Below are 24,687 nucleotides of genomic sequence, written 5' to 3'. Positions count from 1 at the left end.
AACCCTTTATTTTGTTTAGAGACAAGGAGAGCACGGCTCCTCATTTACACAGCCAGTAGTTATAAAAGAAAAGCAGACAGTGAATTAAGAAATGGGATGACAACAACATTATCACAATAGAAAAACTACCAACAACAACAGAAAATCCAGATGACAGGCTGGGCCTGTAATTAGTTACTCTAAAACTCCTACGTAGAAGCAGATGGGCAGTTTAATACTTCAGGAAATTGTAAGATATGAGTTTGCACAGGGCATCCTTGAGCTCCTGGTTCCTCATGCTGTAGATGAGGGGGTTCACTGCTGGAGGCACCACTGAGTACAGAACAGACACCACCAGGTCCAGGGATGGGGAGGAGATGGAGGGGGGCTTCAGGTAGGCAAACATGGCAGTGCTGAGGAACAGGGAGACCACGGCCAGGTGAGGGAGGCAGGTGGAAAAGGCTTTGTGCCGTCCCTGCTCAGAGGGGATCCTCAGCACGGCCCTGAAGATCTGCACATAGGACACCACGATGAACACAAAACAGCCAAATGCTAAACAGACACTGACCACAAGAAGCCCAAGTTCCCTGAGGAAGGAGTGTGAGCAGGAGAGCTTGAGGATCTGGGGGATTTCACAGAAGAACTGGCCCAGGGCATTGCCCTTGCACAGGGGCAGTGAAAATGTATTGGCCGTGTGCAGCAGAGCATTGAGAAACCCAGTGGCCCAGGCAGCTGCTGCCATGTGGACACAAGCTCTGCTGCCCAGGAGGGTCCCGTAGTGCAGGGGTTTGCAGATGGCAACGTAGCGGTCATAGGACATGATGGTGAGAAGGTAAAACTCTGCTGAAGCTAAAAAGACAAACAGAAAGAGTTGTGTAGCACACCCTCCATAGGAAATGACCTTGGTGTCCCACAGAGAGTTGGCCATGGACTTGGGGACAATGGTGGAGATGGAGCCCAGGTCGAGGAGGGCGAGGTTGAGCAGGAAGAAGTACATGGGGGTGTGGAGGTGCTGGTCCCAGGCTATGGTGGTGATGATGAGGCCGTTGCCCAGGAGGGCAGCCAGGTAGATGCCCAGGAAGAGCCAGAAGTGCAAGAGCTGCAGCTCCCGTGTGTCTGTGAACGGCAGGAGGAGGAACTGGCTGATGGAGCTGCTGTTGGACATTGGCTGCCTGTGGGCATGAGGACCTGTGCAAGGAGGAAAAGGCAGTGACAGTTTAGGAGAGACTTCTCTGAGGAAAATAAACATGTTGCTTCTCATGGAAAACGCCCTCCCTGATGGAGGGATGTTTCAGCTCATTCTCTCTTTCTACCAGCTGAGAAAAAACAGTTTATCACAGTTAAAAATGCAGCTTGGGCATCTGGTTTCCATGAACACAGCTCTGGGACAAAACCCCCTGAGCTGGTGTCAGAACAAAAACTGACCCACACTCCCACCCCAACCCCAGAGAGCAAGAGCAGCAGGGACAGGTGGAGAAACAGGGAAGGACACTGCAGTGCTACCAGAAAATAAAGCAAGGACAGAAAGGCAGACGGGCATGCTGTGGAACCTTCTCCTGACCCGGCTGTGCTGCTGCCACTCACATAATGACACTGTGGAGCAAGTACTTTTAGCACCTTATTTGTGTACCACGTTGCAGGAACCCTTCACCTGGAGGTCCAGCTGCTGAGGTGGAGACTCGTGACCTGGACCCCATGGCTTTGGGGCAGAGGGTCTGCTGGGGAGGAGACCAGGGGTTGCACTGGGAAATATGTCTGCAACCGAGAGCACGTGAGAGAGGTTCCTAAATCCCATCCCCAGCATTTCTGGCAGCAGTTAACTCTCCCTGCCCATGTCTGTGCTGCCTGCAGCTGTGTCTCTGTCCCTGGTCTGCTCCCTGTCAGTGTCACAGACCCCGTCCCACCCGCTGTGTGCTCAGCTCTGTCCTGCTCACACCTCCTGGCACTGCCCAGGGGCAGCTCTGTGTGTGCAGGGGCTCAGGAGCAGCTCAGACACGTCCTAACGAGAACTGGGGTCTCAGTGTCTGCTCCAAAGAGAGAAATAAATCCCCATCTCCCACTGCACACCCAGACGACCAAGAGTGGAAAACTGAAAGCACAGACTCCTTCCTGTGCAGCTGTTCCTGTATTGATGTTGTTGTTCAGAAGGACCCTCTGCCATGTCTGTGGGGGGATCTGGAGCTCTGAGCAGCCCTGACCCACACAGCCCCCTTCAACCCCACAAGCTCCCTGCCTGCCCTGCCGGGGGTCGCTCCTTCCCCCCACAGCTGCTGCCATGGGATCTCCCGGGCAGGCTGAGCGCTGACCCTGGCAGGCGGCAGAGTCCCTGCCCGGCACAGCCCTGGGGTGCAGGGACCCTGCTCTGCAGGACAGCCCTGGGCACCCCTGGGTGCTCACCCGGCTTCACAGCTGTTCAACATGGCCTGACAAGAGCCCCGTCCTCACAGATCCCACAAGCTGTGCCTGTGCCAGTTTTAGGAGTTGCCTCCAGGAGCTACAGCTGCACTGCCCTGCACCCAGAGACTTACCATGGCGAGGGCTGCAAAGGTTTCTCCTCCAGTGAGCTCTCAGTCATCCTCCCAGTCCTGACCACCTTTAATCTCTCTCTGCCTTGCTCGTCTCCTGAGATCCCCAGGCAGAGCCCTCAGCCCTGCTGCGTGTGCAGAGGAGCTGCTCCTGGGCAGAGCTGTCTCTCTGCAGCGCTGCCGCTGCCATGAGCTCCCTGTGTCCCAGGAGCCCAGCCCAGCTCAGCAGCACAGGAGCAGCCCAAGGCGCTTTAATGACCCCTCTGGTGGGTTTGGTGCTGAGTCCATGGACCTTAGACCCTGGATGAAGGTGATGAAACCTCTCAAGAAGTCAAAGTTAGATTCAACTCCAAAGTTTCTTGTCGTGTTAATGGGTCACACTTAGGGACACAACTGAGAAACCTTCCCAGGGGTCTGATCAGAGAAGAAAATTGGAGGCAGAGATGACAGGTCAGGACAAGCAAGGTGAAAGTCTCTCTGATGACCAGTAAACCTGGATGTGTTTCATTAACCAAAGAACTAAGCCCTGACCCCCAGCCCTGGGAAGTCAGATCCTGTCCCTCCCACGTTGCCCAGGGCCCTTCCTGGGACAGTGTGATGTGGGGCTGTGCAAGGCCAAGGGCAGGACTATGGTCCCACACCTCCCAGGTTCCTGCCTGGGGACAAGGAGGCCATGAGGCCCCTGTGCTGCAAGGACAAGGTGTCTCCTCACAGGCATCAGAGGTGCAGACAACAGCCACAGCCAAGGGGAGAAGGAGCTCATGTCTGGTGGGGCTTTCAGCCTCTTTCCATCCCGTGATCATCTCCACGACAGCCTGTCCTGTGCTGTGGCATCCCCTGCACCTCTGTCCCTGCAGGCTGGAGACATCCCCCCTGCTGCCCCACCTTGCTCTTGTCTGAGCATCTTCCTTCCTTTGCTGAGATCTCTCCATCCTCCCCAGCTGGTCCTTGAAGCACAAAGCCTTGGGCTGATGCAGACTCCCTCTGCTGACCTGCTCCCCCACAGCACTGCCCTTATTATTTCTTTCTCAAGCTCTTTCCCACTATGTAGAAACCTCCACCACCTCTGAAACCGCCCTTCAAGCACTCTCAGGCTACTCCTGCACTGCTGCAGCCTCCCCAGCGCTGCTGGGCCAAAGCAGCCCAGGTCCCTCAGCACCCCACACCATGTGCACAAGGTGCCCGGCCCTTCTCCTCAGGGTCACTGAGAACTCGGCATTTCATCTTGTCACAATTCAGAGATTTCTGATGGGCAAACACCAGATATTCACAAGGTCTGGACTCTCCCTGGACTGAAGCTCCATTTGCTCAGCTGTTAACGTTTGCACACAGATGGTTTATCCTGATGAGGGTGCCTCTCCCAGCATAACATCATGAGGCGTTACAGGACACTATAAATATCATCTCCTGGATAAAAAGTGGGGTCTTGGGTGTCTGATACTCATAATGCCAGAGGTCTGGAGTTTCTGATGTTTCCCTTCATATGGTAGAGCAGCAGGAATGCGTGGAGCTCTGCCTGGGGACAGACAATGTCAGCTGAAGGTTGAGGAGTCAGCATGAGAGGGCAGAACAACATGGGCAATGTTGTGGTGACTGGACATCAGGTACAGACTCACTGATGAGGAAGAGGAATGAGATGAGGCCTCCTTCAGACACATGAAAGAAGCCTCATGTTTCCAGGCCATGTCCTCGTGGCAGACCTGAGATATCCCAATATCGGCAAGGAACCGGCCATCCAGGAGGGTTTGGGACCCATTGACAACATTTCCTGACACGGGTGACTGAGGAGTCAGTGGGGTGAGGTGCCCTGTGGGACTTCACACTTACAAACCAGAAAGAGTTGGTCAGGATGGAACAGTCAGGGATGGAAAGTGGAGCTGAGGCTCCTGGGAGATGAGAACAAGGCCAAGAGCAGGATTTCAGGAGAGCAAGCTTTGGCCTGCTGAGGGACCTGCTTGGGTCCTATGGGATATGACCTTGGTGTCTGCAGAGCTTTTCTCTCCCATCTCCTCCCTCCTCTCTCCCACCTGCTGTTGTGCAGCGTTTTTTACCCTTTCTCAAATACAATATCCCAGAGGTGCTGCCAACATCACTGAGTGGCTCAGATTTGGCAAGGAGTGGGTCCATCTTGGAGCAGCTGAAATCGGCTCTGTCTGACATTGGTCAAACTCCTGTTGTCTTCCCAGAGAGGTGACAGCTGTAGCACACCCACACCTACCCCCAATTCCAAGAGTTTGTCATGTAAACCCAATAGAGAGTGACAATGTGTTGGGTGTTACAAACTACATGATCATGTAGAAGAAATGGACAAAATCTTCTGTCAGCAACTCAAGGAGGAAGTCACCAGTCAATGAGCAGGTTCCTATGGGGAACTGTAATTGCTCTGACATTAACTGGCCTGGCAAAGTGGCAAGTGCCATCAGTCCAAAGGATCTTGGGCCAACTGCTTAACGTGTCTGCATTGTGGGCCAATGAGAGTGATGCTCAACTGGATCTGGAACTGGGAAACAAGGAATAGCTGGTGAGGGATGTGAACATCAGTGTCCACCTTGTCTGTTGTGACCAGGACACAGTGGGGTCCCAGGCACCAGAGGGGAGGGAGGAAGGCCAGCAGCAGAGCACAGGCTGGTGGGCTCCAGAGGAGAAGACTTTGACATACTGGGGGATGGTGGGCAAATTGGTGACATGGAAGTAGATCTGAAGGGTGAAGGAGCTCAGGAAATCTGATAATCCTTACAGGACATCCTGCTCCAAGCACAAGAACGATCTCTCCAAGTACCCATGGAAAGAAGCATTTATCTCGTGAGGCTGCTGATCTGAACCGATGGAGCTCCAGGGCACAAAGGCAGCACACAGGAGGTGGGAGCAGGGGGAGCTGCAAAGCAGGAATTTAGAAACCTTGTCCATGGATGTGGGGATGATGACAAAGCTGCCCTGGATTTGATACCTGCACGGGAAGGGCAGCAAGATGAGCTGACAGAGCTTCACTTGCAGTAAGAGAATAGACAGGGTGAACGTGGGCCTGCTGCTGAACTTCATAAGAGTAGAATCAGATGGGACTGAGGTTCTTCATGGCTTCTTTGCCTCCATCTTCACCAGCAAGGTCTCCTGGGCCTTTGTTCCTGAAGGCAGGAGTCTGGAGAACACCCAGCAGTGGATGGGCTCAAGTCAGGGGTGACCTGAGCAAACTCAGACACCGTTACAGAACAGGAGATGGGTCACTTGACCAGCTCCTGAACACAAGTATCGCTGTGCTGTGGCACCTGAGATTGCAGGAACACCCACCTCTTGGTCCAGAGGAGTGTGACTCCTCTTGAGGTGTCCTGGCTTGTCTCCTCACTCACATGGTGATTTAGTCACCCACTTTTCTGACATATTCAGTCTTTATCAGGAGATGCAAAACATTAATATGAACTGGAGGCTGCTGATACCACCTGTTCTGGAAAGGTAGGGAAGGCCAAGCACGGATGGAAACAGAAGAAATTTGGCTTTATTGCTATTTATGATGGAAATGCTCTCTGTTTGGCTATTCCTGAAATCTCTCTAATCATCCACACCAGACTTGAAGCCTTTAGGAAAATGATGCACAGACCCTTGGCTTGTAAGAGCATTTTAGATGTTAGTGAGCCCTCTGCTGCCATGATCCTGAACTGCAGCTACTGAGAGAATGAACAAACCTCTAATGAAATGAAAGGCAGAAGCAAACATCAAGTTTCTGAGGGTGTTTGGACCCCATGAAGGGCCATCACTGACACAGCTGTGAAGGAAACAACCAGTGCAGGTCCCTGTCCCTGGAGGCTGCTGAAGGAAAGACTTGGAGACACTGGTTCCAGGTGGTGAGGGCCATGTGGAGGTGGCTCTGGTGCCATGTCAGCCCTTGATGCTTGTTCATCACCAGAATGGCTGAGCCCTGACCCCTGGGACCTGGTAGATTTTTCTCCAATGTTTTTCAAGGCTTTTCCTGTGGTCAGTGTGAGTGTTTTGTGTTTTGGGGGGTGGTGTTTATGTTCAAGTGCTGTTGCTTTAACTGGTTGTGTTTTTTATGATAATTTGTGCAGAAAGGGCAGTCACAGGACAGCACCCAATATGTCAAAACTGATGCTGAGTGAAATGCCGTAAAGCCCTGATGAGTTCCCCCTGTGTCTGTGTCTCTCCTGGAAGGAGTCTGTCCCGAGAAGGGGATCCAGCTCCTGCCACTCTCTGCAGAGGCACATGAGCAGTGTCCATCACCTGGGGACACAAAGGGTGACATTTGCCAGACCACCCTTCATCTCACCACCAAGAGCAGGGACAGCGCCCTGGGCCTCCTGGGCACAAGGACAGCCTCGGGGCCAGCAGCACCCCAAAGTCCTTCCTCCACAGAGTGCTGGGTGCATGGGCAGTGGGTGGGGTGGGACACTGGGGGCCCATGTCACCTCCATGTCACAATGCGACCACGGGGCAATGCTGATGTCACAATGCCCCGGGGCAGTATAAAAGGGAGCAGCGTCCCGTGTCTGCTGCCAGAGCTGGCCTGGAGGCAGCCTGAAGACATCGGAGAGGAAGTCCTTGAGGAGCCGGTGGAATCCCTTGACAGGGGCTGAAGGAGGAAGAGCTGGACGAGGCAGCTGGAGTTTCTCCGCTGCAAGGCCATCTCCCAGCAGGGCAACCTTCCAGGTTCATCTGATGGATGATCACCCTTTTCAGCTGGATAGCAGTAGCAAAATGAAGAGAATGCCTTCTTGAGGAGCACTGCAGAGCTCACCGTCCTGATGGAGTGGGGAGCTAGGGTCAGCAGCTGTAGGAAGTGGAATGCAGAGTGGTTTGAAGGGGGCCCGGTGCTCTCCTGGCCACCAGAAGGTAGATGCGTCGGTGGCACAAGGTGATGGAACGAATGGGTAAGCAGGGCAAGGTTATTAGTGTTTGTCAGCAATTTCTTTAGCATGTACTGCTAGTGAAAGGAGGGAGAAGGAAAAGAAGGAGAGGGAAGCGGAGAGGAGAAGCGGAGAGGAGAGGAGAGGAGAGGGGAAGGGGAAGGGGAAGGGGAAGGGAAGGGGAAGGGGAAGGGGAAGGGAAGGAGGGGAAGGGAGGGAAGGGGAAGGGAAGGGAAGGAGGGAAGGGAAGGGAAGGGAAGGGAAGGGAAGGGAAGGAAGGGAAGGGAAGGGAAGGGAAGGGAAGGGAAGGGAAGGAAGGGAAGGGGAGGGGAGGGGAGGGGAGGGGAGGGGAGGGGAGGGGAGGGGAGGGGAGGGGAGGGGAGGGGAAGGGGAAGGGGAAGGGGAAGGGGAAGGGAAGGGGAAGGGGGAGGGGGAGGGGGAGGGGGAAGGGGGAGGGGGAGGGGGAAGGGGGAGGGGGAGGGGGAGGGGGAAGGGGAGGGAGAGGGGGAGGGGAAGGGGAGGGAGAGGGGAGGGGAGGGGAAGGGGAAGGGGAAGGGGAAGGGGAAGGGGAAGGGGAAGGGAAGGGGAGGGGAGGGGAGGGGAGGGGAGGGGAGGGGAGGGGAGGGGAGGGAGGGGAGGGGATTGGAGGGGAGGGGAGGAAAGGGAAGGGAAGGGAAGGGAAGGGAAGGGAAGGGAAGGGAAGGGAAGGGAAGGGAAGGGAAGGGAGGAAGGGAAGGGAAGGGAAGGGAAGGGAAGGGAAGGGAAGGGAAGGGAAGGGAAGGGAAGGGAAGGGAAGGGAGGGGAGGGGAGGGGGAAGGGAAGGGGAAGGGGAAGGGGAAGGGGAAGGGGAAGGGGAGAAGAAGAGATCCTCATCCTATGCTTCTATTATTCTGTGGTCTTCTGGGAGGCATGACCAGCCTGTGGGCCGAGGAGCCAGGTCTTGCTCAAATGCTCAGGGAACAGCCGATCGCCAGTGTTGGGGTCAGGAAGGAATTTTCCCCCGGGGCAGACTGGCCCTGTCCCCGGGGTTTTTTTGCCTTCCTCTGCAGCATTGAGCATGACCACCTGTCAGAGCTCCTCTGGGCCTTTTGGGCCCTTTAGTCCTGCTAAAGCTCTGATTGAATCAAGGCTTGAACACCTTGGTGTGACCCAGTTGGTGACAGGATGGACTGCAGACTCCTGAGGTCCCTTCAACCTCAGTTCTCTCATGATCCCATTGTGATGTTGGGCTCTGTTTCAGACTGGGGCAGAGCAGGCGATGATGGGGCAGGATCCACCTGTGCTGTAGGTGACCATCTAAACCAACATCTCAGCCAGTGAACCAGCCAACCCCTCAGTGTGACTCGCTCTGGGCAACGTGTGAGGAGTCCTGGGCAGGGAAGGTTCAGAGGGCATGGGGCGCTGTGCAAGACACAACATGATCTTGGCTTCATGCCTGCAGGCCCATCAGATGTCAGTTGATGTCAATGGATATTAAAATAAGAAGAACTGAAGACAAAGATCCAAAGCAAAGGAACGTGTCAACCTTCTTTTTCTTTCTTTGTTTCTTTGTTTCTTTCTTTGTTTCTTTGTCTGTTTGTTTGTTTCTTTCTTTCTTTCTTTTTCTTTCTTTCTTTATTTCTATTTATTCATCTATGTATCTATGTATTTATTTATGTATTTAAGTATTCATTCACTTATTTACTTATTTATTTAGTTAGTTATTTACTTACTGATTTATTTATTTATTTACTGATTTCCTTATTTATTTACTTACGTATTTATTTATTTGCTTATTTATTTATTTATTTATTTATTTATTTATTTATTTATTTAATTTTTCATTTTTAAGTCTTTGTAGGGGAGTCTCTTTTCTTTGGAAAGGAAAGAGTTCTCCAGAACTGGGCATGGGTTTAGGACACGAATGTCTTCAGCTCCAGGGACACAAACACCTGGTGCCAGTGTAGATGCCCCGGGAACCCCTGCCCAGGCTCCACCTGCACTGCAAGGTGCTCTGGTCTCCCAGGTCCTGTGTGAGAGATGCCAATCCCAGGCCAGCACCTCAGGTACACTGGGCCCCTAAAATGGCCCTGGCTGTTTATGGTGAGACAGCTGATGACTGATGTCTGTCTGGAAATGTCACTTTTTTGCTGTAGCTTTTTGTTTTGGATTTTTGTTTGTTTGGTTCGTTGGTTGGTTTGGGGTTTGGGTTTTGTTTCTGGTTGTTGTTCTTGGTTGGTTGGTTTGGTTTTTGTTTTGCTTTGGTTTTGTGGGTGGTTTTGTTTATTTTGTTTGGTTTGTTATTTTCTTTGTTTGGAGATTTTTGTTTAGTTGTTTTTTTAACATATTAAAATTTAAAAGAAAAAAGACAAAAAGTGAATTATGGGAAGTTTAATAAAGGAAGGAGAAGAAATATTGGTCTTCCCCTGTACTTCTATTACCAACACTCTAGTATTTCATCTCCCTCGTCAATCAGGAGTTCCCACCTCTCCTGATTAAATGTCCCTGCCCAAGGACAACTTTCCAGCACTGTCTGGACGTTTGCCCTTCCCAGTACTCTGAGGTTTCTCCTCCACTTGCTCTTTGGTCGTTCAGTGGCCTCTCAGCTGTCTGGTTTCTGCTTTGAGCTTCAGGGAGTTACAAACTTGCCCCATTCTTCTAATTAACATGGCAGTCAACACATTCATTGTGTTTATTTCTATCCTCTCCTGTCTCTCTGTCTAAACCAGTTCTTGTGTGGGTGTCCCTTGTGGATGCTGGACCTCATCAGATCCAGCTTACACACACAGCTGAGGAAAGTGTTTTGCTGTTTATTAAACTGATGTAGGAAAAGTGATGCAATCTCTGGTGGCCAATGAGGGAACCGGCAGACTGGGGGTGGGGGTGAGGAGCCAGGTTGTCCACACAGTGTCCAGCCTCAAGGACTGTTCTCCTGCCTGTCCAGATGTCTTCAGGAGACCCTCGGGATCAATGTCCAGTGTAGAATGCTGCTGTCACTTCTTCCATACACTGAAAAATGACAGAAAACACCCTGGAAAGAAAAAACCCTCCTTTATTAAATCTTCTTTGAAATCTTCATCAGCAAGTGTCCCATTGAAACCTCTACAGTTAGTTCTACATGTCTGGAAGATGTGAAGGAAATTAGAGAAAGAAACATCGCTCATTAGGGCTTTCTGTGTTTTAATGAGCCCCGTGGCATATTTGGTGCTGAGTCCATGAACCTCAGATACCAAGCACAGAATGAAGAATCTGCTCAAGAAGTCCAAGCCAGAAGAAACTCCAAAGTACCTTGAAGCATTAATGGCCCCACTGAGGGCTGTTACTGACAAAGCCTCCCCAGGGACTCGTTAGAGCAGATAATTGGAGGCAGTGATTGCATCAGGCAAAGGCAAAGTGCAGCAGCTCTGATGCTGAGAAAGCCCTTGGTTTGTCTGATGAAGGACAATGGCCAAGCCTTGAGCCCCTGCCCCTGGGAAGGGAGATCCTGTCCCTCACAGGTGGCTCAGGTTCTTCCTGGGGATGTGGGGAGTGTGATGCCCAGTGCAGGACAATGGTGTGACACTCTCTGGGGGTGCAAGGAGGCAATGGGGAGCCATGGCCATGACAACCATGTGTCTCCTCTTAGGCCTGGCTGTCAGGGACATCAGCCATAGCCAAGGGGACAAAGACCTTGGCTCTTGCAGGGACATCCAGCCTTGCCAGTGCCCTTGGCCATGTCCACCATGGTCCATCCTGCACTGTCCCAGGCCTGTGGCTGTTTCCCCACAGGCTGCAGACACCCCATGTGCTTCCCCACCTTGTTCTCAGCCCAGTGTGTCCCCACCTCTGCTGCTGTCTCTCCATCCTCACCAGCTGTTCATTGAAACACAAAGCCATGGCTGATCCAGAGTCCTTCTGAATGACCACAGCACTGTGCTCAGAATGACATTTCTTTATCCTGAGCTCCACTCTGGACATCCAGAGCTGCAGTTTCTGATGGTTTTCCTTTCTCGTGCTGTTTCCCACTACAAAAAAAAAAAAAAAAAAAAAAAAAAGTGCCATCATCTTGGAAAGTGATTTTCAAGAGTTCTTGAGCCACTACTATTCTTACCTGTCAATGTTCTACCCCAGCCAGCAACTAAGACCACAATAGCTGCTCACGTAGTCCCCCAAACTGTTAAGTGCGATACAGAAGATAACTGAAGGGAAGGGAGAAACCTGTGGGTTCAGAAAAGGCACTTTAATAAGATAATAAAAATAGTATAGTATAATATACTACTACTATGTATATAATAAATTGAAATTAAAATAAAAAACTAAAATGAAATATAAAAAAAATAAATTAAATTAAATCAAGAAAATACACTCTGTGCATTCCCTCATGTAACTCCAGTCACACAGAACAGCCAGTACTGGAGAAGGGAGCACCTTGGTCCCAAACAACCAATCCCAGCAAGACAGAGCAAAAAGGCCCAAGGGCCAACTGCAAAATGGCAGAACAGCAAAAAACTCACTCAAAACTCCCAACAGAACGCAACTTCCAAACTAAACTAACCAAAGTACCTGGCAGATCTGAATTAATGGAAGTAACCAGCCAGAAATGTCAGCTCCAGCTTTATACTGAGCATGACTCTAATTGTAGCTGTGGGAATATAAGGGAAGATTGGCAAGAAGGAGATTTGTAAATACACTGAAGTGACTGTACCCAGGGTTTAGAAAACACAAATCACACTAATTTAGGTTTAGCCTTGTGTGCTTCACAAGTTGAACCTCTGTCTTTACAGAACATAGACTTGTGAAATCTTAAAGGCACCTCCTAAACATCCTTGAAATTCCTCTTCTACTCAATGACAGGAAGATGTGCCAGGGGAGGGTCAGTGGGACATGAGGAAAAGGTTCTTCCCCCAGAGGTGCTGGACACTGAACAGGCTCCCCAGGAAGGTGTCACAGCCCCAACCTGACAGTGATCAAGAAGAGACTGGACAACGTCCTCAGACACACGGGGTGACCTGTGGGGTGTCCTGTGCAGGGACAGGAGTTGGATTTGATGATCCTGTGGGTCCTTCCAGCTCAGGACATTCTACGATTCTATGAAACACTAGGTCAAAAGTCCATGTTTTCATTGTACAGATGAGATGTAAACACACGGCTCAGGGCTCTTCCTGGGACCGTGGGATGTGGGTGTGCAAGGCCCAGGGAAGGACAACACTGGCACAACAACTTCCAGCTTCCCCATGGGGCTGCAAGGAGGCACCGAGGCCCCAGTGCCATGAGGACAACATGTCTTCTCCTGGGCCTCAGTGGCAGAGACAACTGCCCTGGCCAAGGGGACACAGACCTGGGTTCTGTGGGTCCCTTCCAGCCTTACAGCGCCCTTTGCCATCTCCACCACAGGCTGTTCTACACGGTGCTACCCCTGCCCCTCTTTCCCTGCAGGCTGCAGACACCCATCTCGCTTCCCCACCTGCTCTCACCCAGCATTTCTGCACCTTCACTGCTGTGTCTGCACCCTCACTGGCTGCTCTTTGGAACACAAACCATGGGCTGATCCAGCTCCCTCTGGGTCACCTCTTGCCCCACAGCACTGCCCTTCCAGTGACATTTCTTACTCCTGATATCCAGTCCTCACCTTCCAAGCTGTACTTTCTGACATTTTTTTGTCTTTCCTGCCTCTTCCCACTACCAAGGGAAGCTCAGCCACCTCATAAACTGCTCTTCATGCAGGGAAACCAACACATTATGCTTCTTGAGGTCTTTTACCTGACCAGAGAGAAGTAACCTCACCATGATCTCCTAAATCCCGTGATTGCTGCTGGCCTTTCAGATTCTGTGATACACACGACCATGTCCCTGATGCTGTCCTGTCATGTTCTCAGGTGGGATGGATGTGACAACCTGTCTCCAAGATCTCTTCCTGGGTAGGATCTGTCATACTTAGGCTGAGGTTCTTTCCCAGCCATGTCCCTGCTGCTGGGCTGTCACCTCCAGAGACAGAACTGGCCTCACTGTCCCCTTCACAGCCACAGGATTCTGACTGGATTATGAGTGTCTGAGACACAACTGAACTCATAATACCATAACTATCCATCACCTTTTTTATGGCCCAGGCCCTGATCAGATAAAAGTATACTTGTTTTATCAAATTTATCAAATATATTCCCTACTAGAGATTTGAGTTGAAAAACACTCTTCAGAGGAACTGCTGGTTTTTGTTGACAACATTTAGAACTCCTTTTCTGTCTTTTATTCTTTTTATTCTTCCTCTGCCTAATCTGCCTTCAAAATCCTCTCAAAGGGAAAGATTCACTGAATCGCAGAATAACTTCAGGTTTGAAGAAAGCCCTTGTCTCACTTGTCTCACTGTCCTGCTCCAGGCAGGGTTAACCAGGTGAAGTTGTTCAAGGGTTCCTCACAACTATGCCTCATCCACAGAGAAGCTGAAAGTGCACTCGTCACATCATAGAGAGGGACAATAAAGACGTTTAACAGTGTTGGTCCAAGTGCTGGTCACTGAGGGATGCTACTAGTAACTGGCTGCACGGAGGGCTTTGTACCGCTGATGACATTTGGCTTGATTGTCCAGCCAACTCCCCACCCAGCTTCCAATTCTCCAGCCCAGAGATCACTGATCTGGCTACTAGGACACCAAGGAACACCATGTCTGTGACCCTGCAAAATTCCGGGTATGGCGGTAGGTTGACCAGCCATTAATTCTCCTTCATGCTTTTCATGCAGATGGGTTCGATATCTGCCTTTTCCAAAGACCTCGGAAACCCTTTTACCACTTTGTCTTGCTTTTGAGAGCACAACCCAGAATCACAGGCAAGGGTGACAGCAGACAGGAGCACTTGCAATGAGCCTGTCCCAGCAGCTGAGATGAATCTCACTGGGCCACTGAGGTTTGTTCCTGGAGTCACACACAGAAATGCCAGGGTTCCATCAGGCATCAATATCTCAGCTGGTCTCAGGGCTCGTTATGCACCCAGGGATGCTCAGAGACAGTCTGTCCCTTTTACACACAGAGGCAGAAGTCACATTGTCCCTCTGGCCTCCCATTGCCACTCCAGAGGGGTGGGAGACACCTCAGCTCTGGGGTTTCACCTGCTCTGCACTAATCTGAGATATCCCACATCATGAGGAATGGACACGGGGAGCTCAATTAAGGAAGCACAACCCAGTGCTGCATTCAGACAGTTTCCCGTGGGGTGTTACTTCCAACAGGAAGTGACCTCAGGACCTTGTGTGTGCCACAGGTTTTCATGGAACCCCAAGGAACAGTTGATGGTGTTTGTGTTCACTCATGTTCATGTCACCTCACATCCAAGATGTGCGTGCTCACATCCCATCTGTACAAAGCAACACAGACTGCTGAACTATTCATTGAGTGTCCATCCATGGAGGGAAGAAAAACCTCTGTGGGTGAGAAGCGAGTGCTGGAAATAGTGGTTGTGAGGGATCAGTCCATGGTGATTGACCTGGGGCTCCTTCCATGGGGTGTCCAGTGCACAGGGGCACAGCCCAGCCCCTGCTCTGCTGGTCCTGCAGGTCTCTGGCAGGAGCCTGGCTGTGAGAGGACACTGCTGTGTGCCAGCCCTGCACACACACAGTGTTCAGCTGCACACCGGTGTTTCATCTGTGAGTGACTTTTGTAGGAATATGCTTGAGAGAAACTTTGCAAGAAGATACAAACCATCATGCACTGCCCTGAGGAGATCACGTTTCTATCTGGAAAGGCTGTTCTGGGGACAGCTCTGTCACAGCAGTGCCCATTGCCTGTCCCTGCCTGCGCCCACAGCACTGACACACAGCAGGACGGTGACCAAGCTGCCAGAGCACTCAGGCCTTGCACCAACACCAGGGATGAGAAGGAGAGTGTGGGAGTGGAACCAGAACAGCTCTGGAAGAACAAGCGCTGCTGCTCCCTGGCAGGGCTGCCAGGATGGACTCTTTTCCCTCCTCCCATGAACACAAGAACTGTCCCTGCAGTTCCATAAGGCCTTGCAGGAAGGTTATAGTGAAAAACAAGTCACTAAAGAACACTTTATTTTGTTTAGAGACAAGGAGAGCACGGCTCCTCATTTACACAGCCAGTGGTTATAAAAGAAAAGCAGACAGTGAATTAAGAAATGGGATGACAACAACATTATCACAATAGAAAAACTACCAACAACAACAGAAAATCCAGATGACAGGCTGGGCCTGTAATTAGTTACTCTAAAACTCCTACGTAGAAGCAGATGGGCAGTTTAATGCTTTAGGAAATTGTAAGATATGAGTTTCCACAAGGCATCCTTGAGCTCCTGGTTCCTCATGCTGTAGATGAGGGGGTTCTCTGCTGGAGGCACCACCGAGTACAGAACAGACACCACCAGGTCCAGGGATGGGGAAGAGATGGAGGGGGGCTTCAGGTAGACAAACATGACAGTGCTGAGGAACAGGGAGACCACGGCCAGGTGAGGGAGGCAGGTGGAAAAGGCTTTGTGCCGTCCCTGCTCAGAGGGGATCCTCAGCACGGCCCTGAAGATCTGCACATAGGGCACTACAATGAACACAAAACACACAAATACTAAAAAGACACTGACCACAAGAAGCCCAAGTTCCCTGAGGTAGGAGTGTGAGCAGGAGAGCTTGAGGATCTGGGGGATTTCACAGAAGAACTGGTCCACAGCCTTGCCCTTGCACAGGGGCAGTGAAAATGTATTGGCCGTGAGCAGCAGAGAATAGAGAAACCCAGTGGCCCAGGCAGCTGCTGCCATGTGGACACAAGCTCTGCTGCCCAGGAGGGTCCCGTAGTGCAGGGGTTTGCAGATGGCAACGTAGCGGTCGTACGACATGATGGTGAGGAGAGAATACTCTGAACCAAGCAAGAAACAAAAAAAGAAGACCTGTGCAGCACATCCTGCATAGGAAATGACCCTGGAATCCCAGAGAGAATTAGCCATGGATTTGGGCACAGTGGTGGAGATGGAGCCCAGGTCGAGGAGGGCGAGGTTGAGCAGGAAGAAGTACATGGGGGTGTGGAGGTGCTGGTCCCAGGCTATGGTGGTGATGATGAGGCCGTTGCCCAGGAGGGCAGCCAGGTAGATGCCCAGGAAGAGCCAGAAGTGCAAGAGCTGCAGCTCCCGTGTGTCTGTGAACGGCAGGAGGAGGAACTGGCTGATGGAGCTGCTGTTGGGCATTTGCTACCTCCAAGCATAGGGCACTGTTACAGAAGGAAAAGACAGTGAGACGTTAGCGGAGGCTTGTCTGAGCAGAGTCGAAATAATTTCTCATACACCCGCCCCCTGTTCCACACCCCTTGTCCTTTTCCAGACCTTCCCTCAGCTCCCTGTCTGAGCCCTGGGTGGTGCTGGCTGGAGGTGCAGTGAGGAGCAGGGCCTGTGCCCACTGATGCTGAGGAGTCAGCCCTGCTCTGCAGCAGGGGGCATGGGAACAGGGGGCAGGGGCCAGTCCTGGGGTTCAGCTTTGTCACATGAAGCTGCTCCTGGTCCAGAAACACCTGTCAGCATCTGCACTCCCAGGGATAAGGAAATGAGATGGCAGAAGGCAGCTTGAGAGGTTTGGGGTTTTTTACAGCTCCTTCTGCCCTCCCACCCTGGGGAATGTTCTTGGATGTCAGAAACCATCAGCATTTCTGCTGCACTCAGGGAGAACAGAGCGAGTCCTGCGAGACCAGAGGATGCCTGCGGGTCAGTGCAGAGTGAGGGCAGCTGCTCTGTCCCTCTGTCTTGCTCCAGCTGCCCTGGGCTGGCACCTTTCTGAGATGGAGCCTGATCACCCTCCCATGTTACCCTGAAAAGCCACCAGGCACTGCTGAGAGCAGAGGGATCCACCTCAGACCATGACAGGTCTCACCCTTTCCTAAGGTCTCAGCAAACCACATTTAGCCCAGGACACACTCAGCTCATTCCCCAGCCCCACAGACTGCATTGCCCACAGCCCACAGGTCAGAGCAAAGCTGGGACACGTGTGCCCATGGACACACCTGCAGGAAAGGACCCACAAGATCAGGCTGTGACTCTGCAGATGAAACTGCCATCCCCAGAGAGCCTGACAGCAAGAACAAGATCCCAACAGCAGTGACCCAGAGCAGGGGAGCAAGAAGGAGAATGCGGTGAGGGTGGGTGTGAGAGAGGCCAGGGCAGAGGCAGCCGGGCACTCAGACAGCGTCACCTTCCCCAGCTGTGCAGCACCTCCCAGACACCAACACTGCCGGGCAGCTGCTCTCAGCCCCTGTGCTCTGCAGAGGAACTGGAGCTCTGGCTGCACAGGAGCTGCTTCATGCCTTGGAGCCCCCAGCCCTGAGGGCAGAGGCTTTGCTGGGTGGGACAGGAGGCCAGGGGGCTGCTCACAGGAGGGATCTGCACTGCAGGGGGTCACAGGGACTTTTCTCTGTTCTCCCTCCCATAACCATTCCGGGTTTGGTTTCCTCTCATTTCTGATCATTTCCCTGCTGCCTGGAGATTCTCCCCTGGGAGGTGTTTCCCTGTCCATGTCTCTTCCCTGTCAGTGCTCACAGACCATCCCACCCTCTGTGCCCTCCCCCTGGCCCTACAGATCCTGCCTGTTCACAGGGCACTGCCTGGGGGCATCTTCCTGTCTGCAGGCTGGAAAACAGGACAGGTCAGACTAAGGCTGACGGGTCCAGCCAAGGTGGTGCAGGTGCTGTGCACAGGCAGAGGGGTGGTGAAGGGATGTCATGAGCCTTCTGGCAGATGGACTGATCACTCAGAGCTGCAGTTCAGGAGTCTCAGTGACGTGTTTAAGCATGAGAGCTCCTTTTCATTTTATCCTTTCCTTCACCCCCCACCCCTTGGGAGAGGAAACTGAAAAGACAGGCTCAGGAAAGCTCCTTATCTGTCTGGTAATCCTTGCATTGATCTTGTCATTGGGGCATCCACTTGGAAACATGCCAGGGGTGATCTGGAGCTGTGAGCAGTGCTGACCCATACAGCACCCTCTCCACAGCACGACCCTGCCCTGCCAGATCTTGCTCCTTCCCCCCCCACAGTTTCTCCCCACAGCACCGTGGGGATCTCCCGGGCAGGCTGAGCGCTGACCCTGGCAGGCGGCAGAGTCCCTGCCCGGCACAGCCCTGGGGTGCAGGGACCCTGCTCTGCAGGACAGCCCTGGGCACCCCTGGGTGCTCACCCGGCTTCACAGCTGTTCAACATGGCCTGACAAGAGCCCCGTCCTTACAGACCCCACAAGCTGTGCCTGTGCCAGTTTCAGGAGATGCCTCCAGGAGCTACAGCTGCACTGCCCTGCACCCAGAGACTTACCATGGCAAGGGCTGCAAAGGTTTCTCCTCCAGTGAGCTCTCAGTCATCCTCCCAGTCCTGACCACCTTTAATCTCTCTCTGCCTTGCTCGTCTCCTGAGATCCCCAGGCAGAGCCCTCAGCCCTGCTGCGTGTGCAGAGGAGCTGCTCCTGGGCAGAGCTGTCTCTCTGCAGCGCTGCCGCTGCCATGAGCTCCCTGTGTCCCAGGAGCCCAGCCCAGCTCAGCAGCACAGGAGCAGCCCATGATGTCCCTTTCTCTGTCTCCTCTGGGCTCCTCCAGGTGTCCCTGGGCCTCCACTGGCACAGCTTCACAGTTTAAGTAATCAGTGGTGTTGATTCTCTCTCCTCTTCAGAGACACTTCTTTCCAGCATTGTTTTTTTCATTTTAAAAAATAAATCGGTAAATCATATTTTCTTGTCCCATCATTAGACAGGACATCAGGAATGTTACAGCAAAGTATCTAATTTCTCCAGGCTAGGGGAGGAATATCTTCATTTGAATGAACTTAGGCATTTTGTTCTGGTTTTACACTCCTAGGTCTAGAGAGACATTCATCGGTCTCTGGCCATGTCATGTCTGTGCTCTGATGCAAAGCCTTTGCACACATGGGCTCTTGGACACTTGGTACCAGGTTTCTTGTGGCAGGTCAGAGCTGGGCTGGTGCCACAGCTGGGGTGGCTCAGCCCAGATGTGAGGCAATGTCCTCAGCCAGGGACCTGACTGGGGAGCTGGAGCTGTCAGTGCTGCAGACAGAGCTGTGACACGGATGGAATGAACTGCCAGGCAGGGTGGCAGGAGTGAGTTCATCTGGTCTCAAGGACAGCAGCCTCCAAGCACAGCAACAGTCCAGATCAAAACTCAGTCCAGACCTGTAAGGCAATTCAAGGGCCCCATAATGAGATGTTACTACTACAGGAACAGTTAAAGGAGAAACAAAGACACTGTGTGGACACTTATGAATTTAATATGTGAAACAACTGATATTCTCTGTATCTCTTGTCCTCCCTCTTCACCAGTCATGTGTCCCAGGCCTCTGTGACTGGAGGCAGAACAACCAGCAGTGGATGTGGATCAAGTTGTGGTCACTGGAACTAACACAATCCTCTCCAGTCTATGGGACAGCAGGGCCAGCATCCCAGGAGCTGGGACAGCAGGACGATGTCACAGTGAGGCCACTCTCCACCATCTTGGAAAGCCCATGGAGACTGGGGGGACTCCCTGACCACTGGCAGCTCTCACACAGTGTGTGCACTTTTCAAAATGGCCAATGGGTGAGCAGGGAACTAAGGGCTGTGCCCCAGAGCATGTCCACTGGGACCCCATTTCTGGGTGTCTGGAAGAGAAGGTGACGGGGTTTGCCCAGGGCAGGTTGTGCCTGTCCATCCTCTTTGCTTTCTCTGAGGAAAGGACAGGGTTGTGGATGTGGAGAGAACATTGGTGGTCTGTTACCTGGAAGTCAGCAAGACATTCAGTGTCATCCCCTGCAATATTCTTTTGTCCAAGGTAGGATATTATGGTCTGTGTTAGTGTGCAAGTAGATGAGTAAAACCAATCTGGATGGTTGGGCTTGGAAAGGTGCTGTAGAAAGGGAGAAACTTTCCAGTCCTGAGGACAGTCAAGCACTGGAAGCTGTTTCCCAGGAGTGCGCACCCACTCTGTCCAGAAAGTGATATCCAGTTTGGATAAAGCCCTGAGCAATCTGGTCTGACCCTGCTGTGAGCAGGAGGTTGGTCAAGACACCTCCCGAGGTCCCTTTGAGCCTGAAGGACACTGTCCTTCCTTTCCCTTCATGTTTTCAATTTAGGGACAGCTCTCAGGTTCTCCCTGACCAAAGGAATAATTTACATGTGCAGGGCTGCTTTACAAGTGCCTCCAAACAGTCCTGACCACAACTTTTGCATTCCTTTTCATTTGCCCCAGTCCAGGGTCTTTTTTGCTCTCCTAATGCCCTTGCAGAAAGAACAACCCTCCTTGTTAATCCTTTCAGAGCAGGTTGTTCAAGAGGTGTCAGCATCCATGTACACAGTCTGCACATCAGCCAGGCAGCAAAGCCACCGTTACAGAAATGGAGATGAGGCACTTGACCAGCTCCTTGCACCCAGATATCAGCGTGACATGTCTGCTGAGATTCCCGGGAACACCTGAACTGTAAGAGCAGAGCATGTGAGTCCTGGTTGGGTATCCTGGCTTGTCTCCTGACCCATGTGGTGCTTCAGGTTGTGAAGAGAATCAAAACCAGCCATTGGACTGGGGTGGTTCCATTTTACACGTGTCACACAGGGCAGATGAAGGGAGCTCAGAACTCCAGACTCTGCTGCACAGTTGGGACTGCAGAGACTGGAAATGCAGGTGACAGTGTGTGTCAGTGCACACACATAAAGATTCTGGCTTCCTTTGTGCTTTGCACTGACCTGGGATCTGTTCCTTGGCCTTCTTTGTCTCAAAAAGAAACTATTCCCCTATACCACCTCCACTGCACACCAGGATAAAAAAAGGAGAAAAGTTATGAAAGAAGGTTGATTTTGGGGTAATTCTGTCCAAGAGTGGTAGTCTTTAAATGATTTAAAAAAAAAAGTGAGAGAAAAATCATTGTTCTAAGAGCTTCTTTGAAGACACAACTACTGAGGTGTAGTAAATGTTTTGAAAAGCAAGAATGACTGTTAGGAATGAAATTAAAGAGCTTTAGTTCATCATGATCATCAGTGAGAATAAGGAGTTCCCTGTTACTGTTACTAGTGACAGCACCACTGTTCACAAACATCCTTCAGAGCATTTCCATTTTTCCTGGGCTCCAAAGCTCATCCTGCTCAGAGTTTGACAGGATTGCTGCAAACCCCTGTGACCCAGATCTCTGCAACTGTCTCTGCTCAAGAGCCTCTTACCCCAGGAAGGGGAAAACTGCCAATGCAGACACCACCCAGTGCCCAACCTGCCTGGAGAGCCAGGACAGTTGTGCCACACAACAGCAGCCTCTGAGGGAACCTGGAGGTGATGGAACTGAAATGCTTTCAACCCAAATCAAAGAATCACAGAATCATTGAGGCTAGAAAAGACCATTAAGAACATGGAGTCAAACTGTAAATCAAACACTGCCCAGTCCACCACTAAACCATGTCCCAAAGTGCCACATCTCCACGTCTTTTAAACACCTCCAGCAATGGAAGCTCCAATCCTGAGCTGGCAGGACACCATTGGCTGCAGTTGGACATAAGATACTGGTCATGGCTGTGAGTTCAGCCCTCGCTGGCAGAATGTCTCACACCCTCACTGAGGAGGGCAGGGGGCTGGGAGATGGGAGCACGTTTCAGTTTCCAGATCGCAGCACAGAGCCCAAACCATCCTGCCCTTGGACTCTGGATCCCATTTCCTGAGATGTAAAGCTGGTGGGACTTCTGAGGATAATCATGTTAAAAGGCATGAATAATCCTTTAGGTGTTTGTGTAATTTGTCTAAGAATGTCAGTCGTATATGCTTATATTTACATATCTGTAAAATAGTACTCTGCATCTGTGGCAATCTGTGCACTCTGGCAATGACAATTGAATAGGTATTTGCACTATAAGGCTCCATACCTCATCCACAAGCACACATCTAAGTGGTTCAGATGAAGGGTGTCTGGCAAACGTCACCCTTTGTGTCCCCAGGTGATGGACACTGCTCATGTGCCTCTGCAGAGAGTGGCAGGAGCTGGATCCCCTTCTCGGGACAGACTCCTTCCAGGAGAGACACAGACACAGGGGAACTCATCAGGGCTTTACGGCATTTCACTCGGCATCAGCTTTGACATATTGGGTGGTGTCCTGTGACTGCCCTTTCTGCACAAATGATCATACAAACACAACCATTTAGTGAGACATGGTCATAAAGGGGCTGTTATGGACAAGAAAGCTCACCATGAACTCTGGAGAGAGCGAGGAAGTTCATAATAAGCACCAGGAAGAACCAAGAAGCTCGAGGCCTCTTCTGAAGAGCGGGAGGCCTGAGCAGCCGTGATTGGCCATTGTAGGTGTGGGAGAGGGTCAGGACATGTCAGGGAGAAGCAATGAGATGGCTGATGGCTTCAGTGAACCCTTCCAGCCATGTCTGAGCCCAGAAATGGAAAGCAGTTGATGTCTGCAGGTGGAGGAGGAACAGGAGGAAGATCTTCCTGGGAATACGGAAGGAAGAAAGGCCTCTCTTGGGCTAATCCTGTATGGCAGTGCCATTTGCATGCTGTGGGCATGGCTGTGCCTGGGAGATGGGGAACGGCTGCTGCTGGGGTGGCTGTGCTCAGTCATGGCCCAAGAGCTGACCCTGCTCTGCTCCTCTCTTACACTGCCCACACTTGGATGGTCCTCAGGAATCATCCATGAGCCTGGTGGATCCATGAACCCCCTGGAGTGATGGGTATGGATCCAAACAGAGGATTCAAGCAAGTGTGGGATTGGGACATTGAGGTGACTGGTGACCATTGCCAGGTGTATGAAAGAAGCTGGATGAGTTATGAGATATTCACGAGCATTTCCAACTCCACAGAACACCGGAACCTTGCAGTTAAAGCAACAGCACTTGACATAAAACCCACCCCCAAAACACAAAACACTCACACTGACCACAGAAAAAGCCTTGAAAAACATTGGAGAAAAATCCACCAGGTCCCAGGGGTCAGGGCTCAGCCATTCTGGTGATGAACAAGCATCAAGGGCTGACATGGCACCAGAGCCACCTCCACATGGCCCTCACCACCTGGAACCAGTGTCTCCAAGTCTTTCCTTCAGCAGCCTCCAGGGACAGGGACCTGCACTGGTTGTTTCCTTCACAGCTGTGTCAGTGATGGCCCTTCATGGGGTCCAAACACCCTCAGAAAGTTGGGGTTTGCTTCTGCCTTTCACTTCATTAGAGGTTTGTTCATTCTTTCTGTAGCTGCAGTTCAGGATCATGGCAGCAGAGGGCTCATTAAGATTTAAAATGCTCTTAGAAGCCAAGGGTCTGTGCATCATTATCCTAAAGGCTTCAAGTCTTGTGTGGATGATTAGGGGGATTTCAGGAATAGCCAAACAGAGAGCATTTGCATAATAAATAGCAATAAAGCCAAATTTCTTCTATTCCCTTCCCTGCTCGCCCTTCCCTCCCTTTCCAGAACAGGTGGTATCAGCAGACTCCAGTTCATATCGAAATGGAGCGTCTCCTGATAAAGACTAAATATGTCAGAAAAGTGGGTGCCTAAATCAGCATGTGAATCAGGAGATAGTCCAGGACACCTCAGGAGGAGTCACACTCCTCTGGACCAAGAGGTGGGTGTTCCTGGCAATCTCAGGTGCTGTGCACAGCGATACTTGTGTTCAGGAGCTGGTCAAGTGACCCATCTCCTGTTCTGTAACGGTGTCTGAGTTTGCTCAGGTCACCCCTGACTTGAGCCCCATCCACTGCTGGGTGTTCTCCAGACTCCTGCCTTCAGGAACAAAGGCCCAGGAGACCTTGCTGGTGAAGATGGAGGCAAAGAAGCCATGAAGAACCTCAGTCCTGTCTGATTCTACTCTTATGAAGTTCTGCAGCAGGCCCACGTTCACCCTGTCTATTCTCTTACTGCAAGTGAATCTCTGTCAGCTCATCTTGCTGCCCTTCCCGTGCAGGTATCAAGTCCAGGGCAGCTTTGGCATCATCCCCACATCCATGGACAAGGTTTCTAAATTCCTCCTTTGCAGCTTCCCCTGCTCCCACCTCCTGTGTGCGGCCTTTTTGCCCTGCAGCTCCATCAGTTCAAATGAGCAGCCTCACAAGATAAATGCTTTTGTTCATGGGTACTTGGAGAGATCATTCTTGTGCTTAGAGCAGGCTGTCCTGTAAGGATTATCAGATTTCCTGAGCTCCTTCAGCCTTCAGATCTACTTCCATGTCACCACTTTGCCCACCATCCCCCAGTATTTCCTTTGGAGCCCACCAGCCTGTGCTCTGCTGCTGGCCTTCCTCTCTCCCCTCTGGTGCCTGGGACCCCACTGTGTCCTGGTCACGACAGCCAAGGTGGACACTGATGTTCACATCCATCACCACGGTTTCATTGTTTTCCAGTTCCAGATCCAGACGAGCATCACCCTTGTTGGCCCATCAGGCA

At 51.7% G+C, this 24,687-nt stretch overlaps 2 protein-coding genes across 2 annotated transcripts; both read right to left on the bottom strand.

Annotated features, from left to right (window-relative positions):
* Positions 1–211: 211 nt before the first annotated feature.
* LOC135577646 (olfactory receptor 14J1-like) lies at positions 212–1,144 on the bottom strand. The gene has a single exon (XM_065047777.1). The coding sequence runs from the start codon at positions 1,142–1,144 to the stop codon at positions 212–214; it is 933 nt and encodes a 310-aa protein (XP_064903849.1).
* Positions 1,145–15,561: 14,417 nt separating this feature from the next.
* LOC135577645 (olfactory receptor 14J1-like) lies at positions 15,562–16,494 on the bottom strand. Its single transcript, XM_065047776.1, has one exon. It carries the CDS (start codon positions 16,492–16,494, stop codon positions 15,562–15,564), a length of 933 nt encoding a protein of 310 aa, XP_064903848.1.
* Positions 16,495–24,687: the final 8,193 nt, after the last annotated feature.

Source organism: Columba livia, unplaced genomic scaffold, assembly GCF_036013475.1.
Source record: "Columba livia isolate bColLiv1 breed racing homer unplaced genomic scaffold, bColLiv1.pat.W.v2 Scaffold_132, whole genome shotgun sequence".
NCBI classification, from domain to species: Eukaryota; Metazoa; Chordata; class Aves; order Columbiformes; family Columbidae; genus Columba; species Columba livia.
This window is presented reverse-complemented; position numbering and strand designations above follow the sequence as displayed.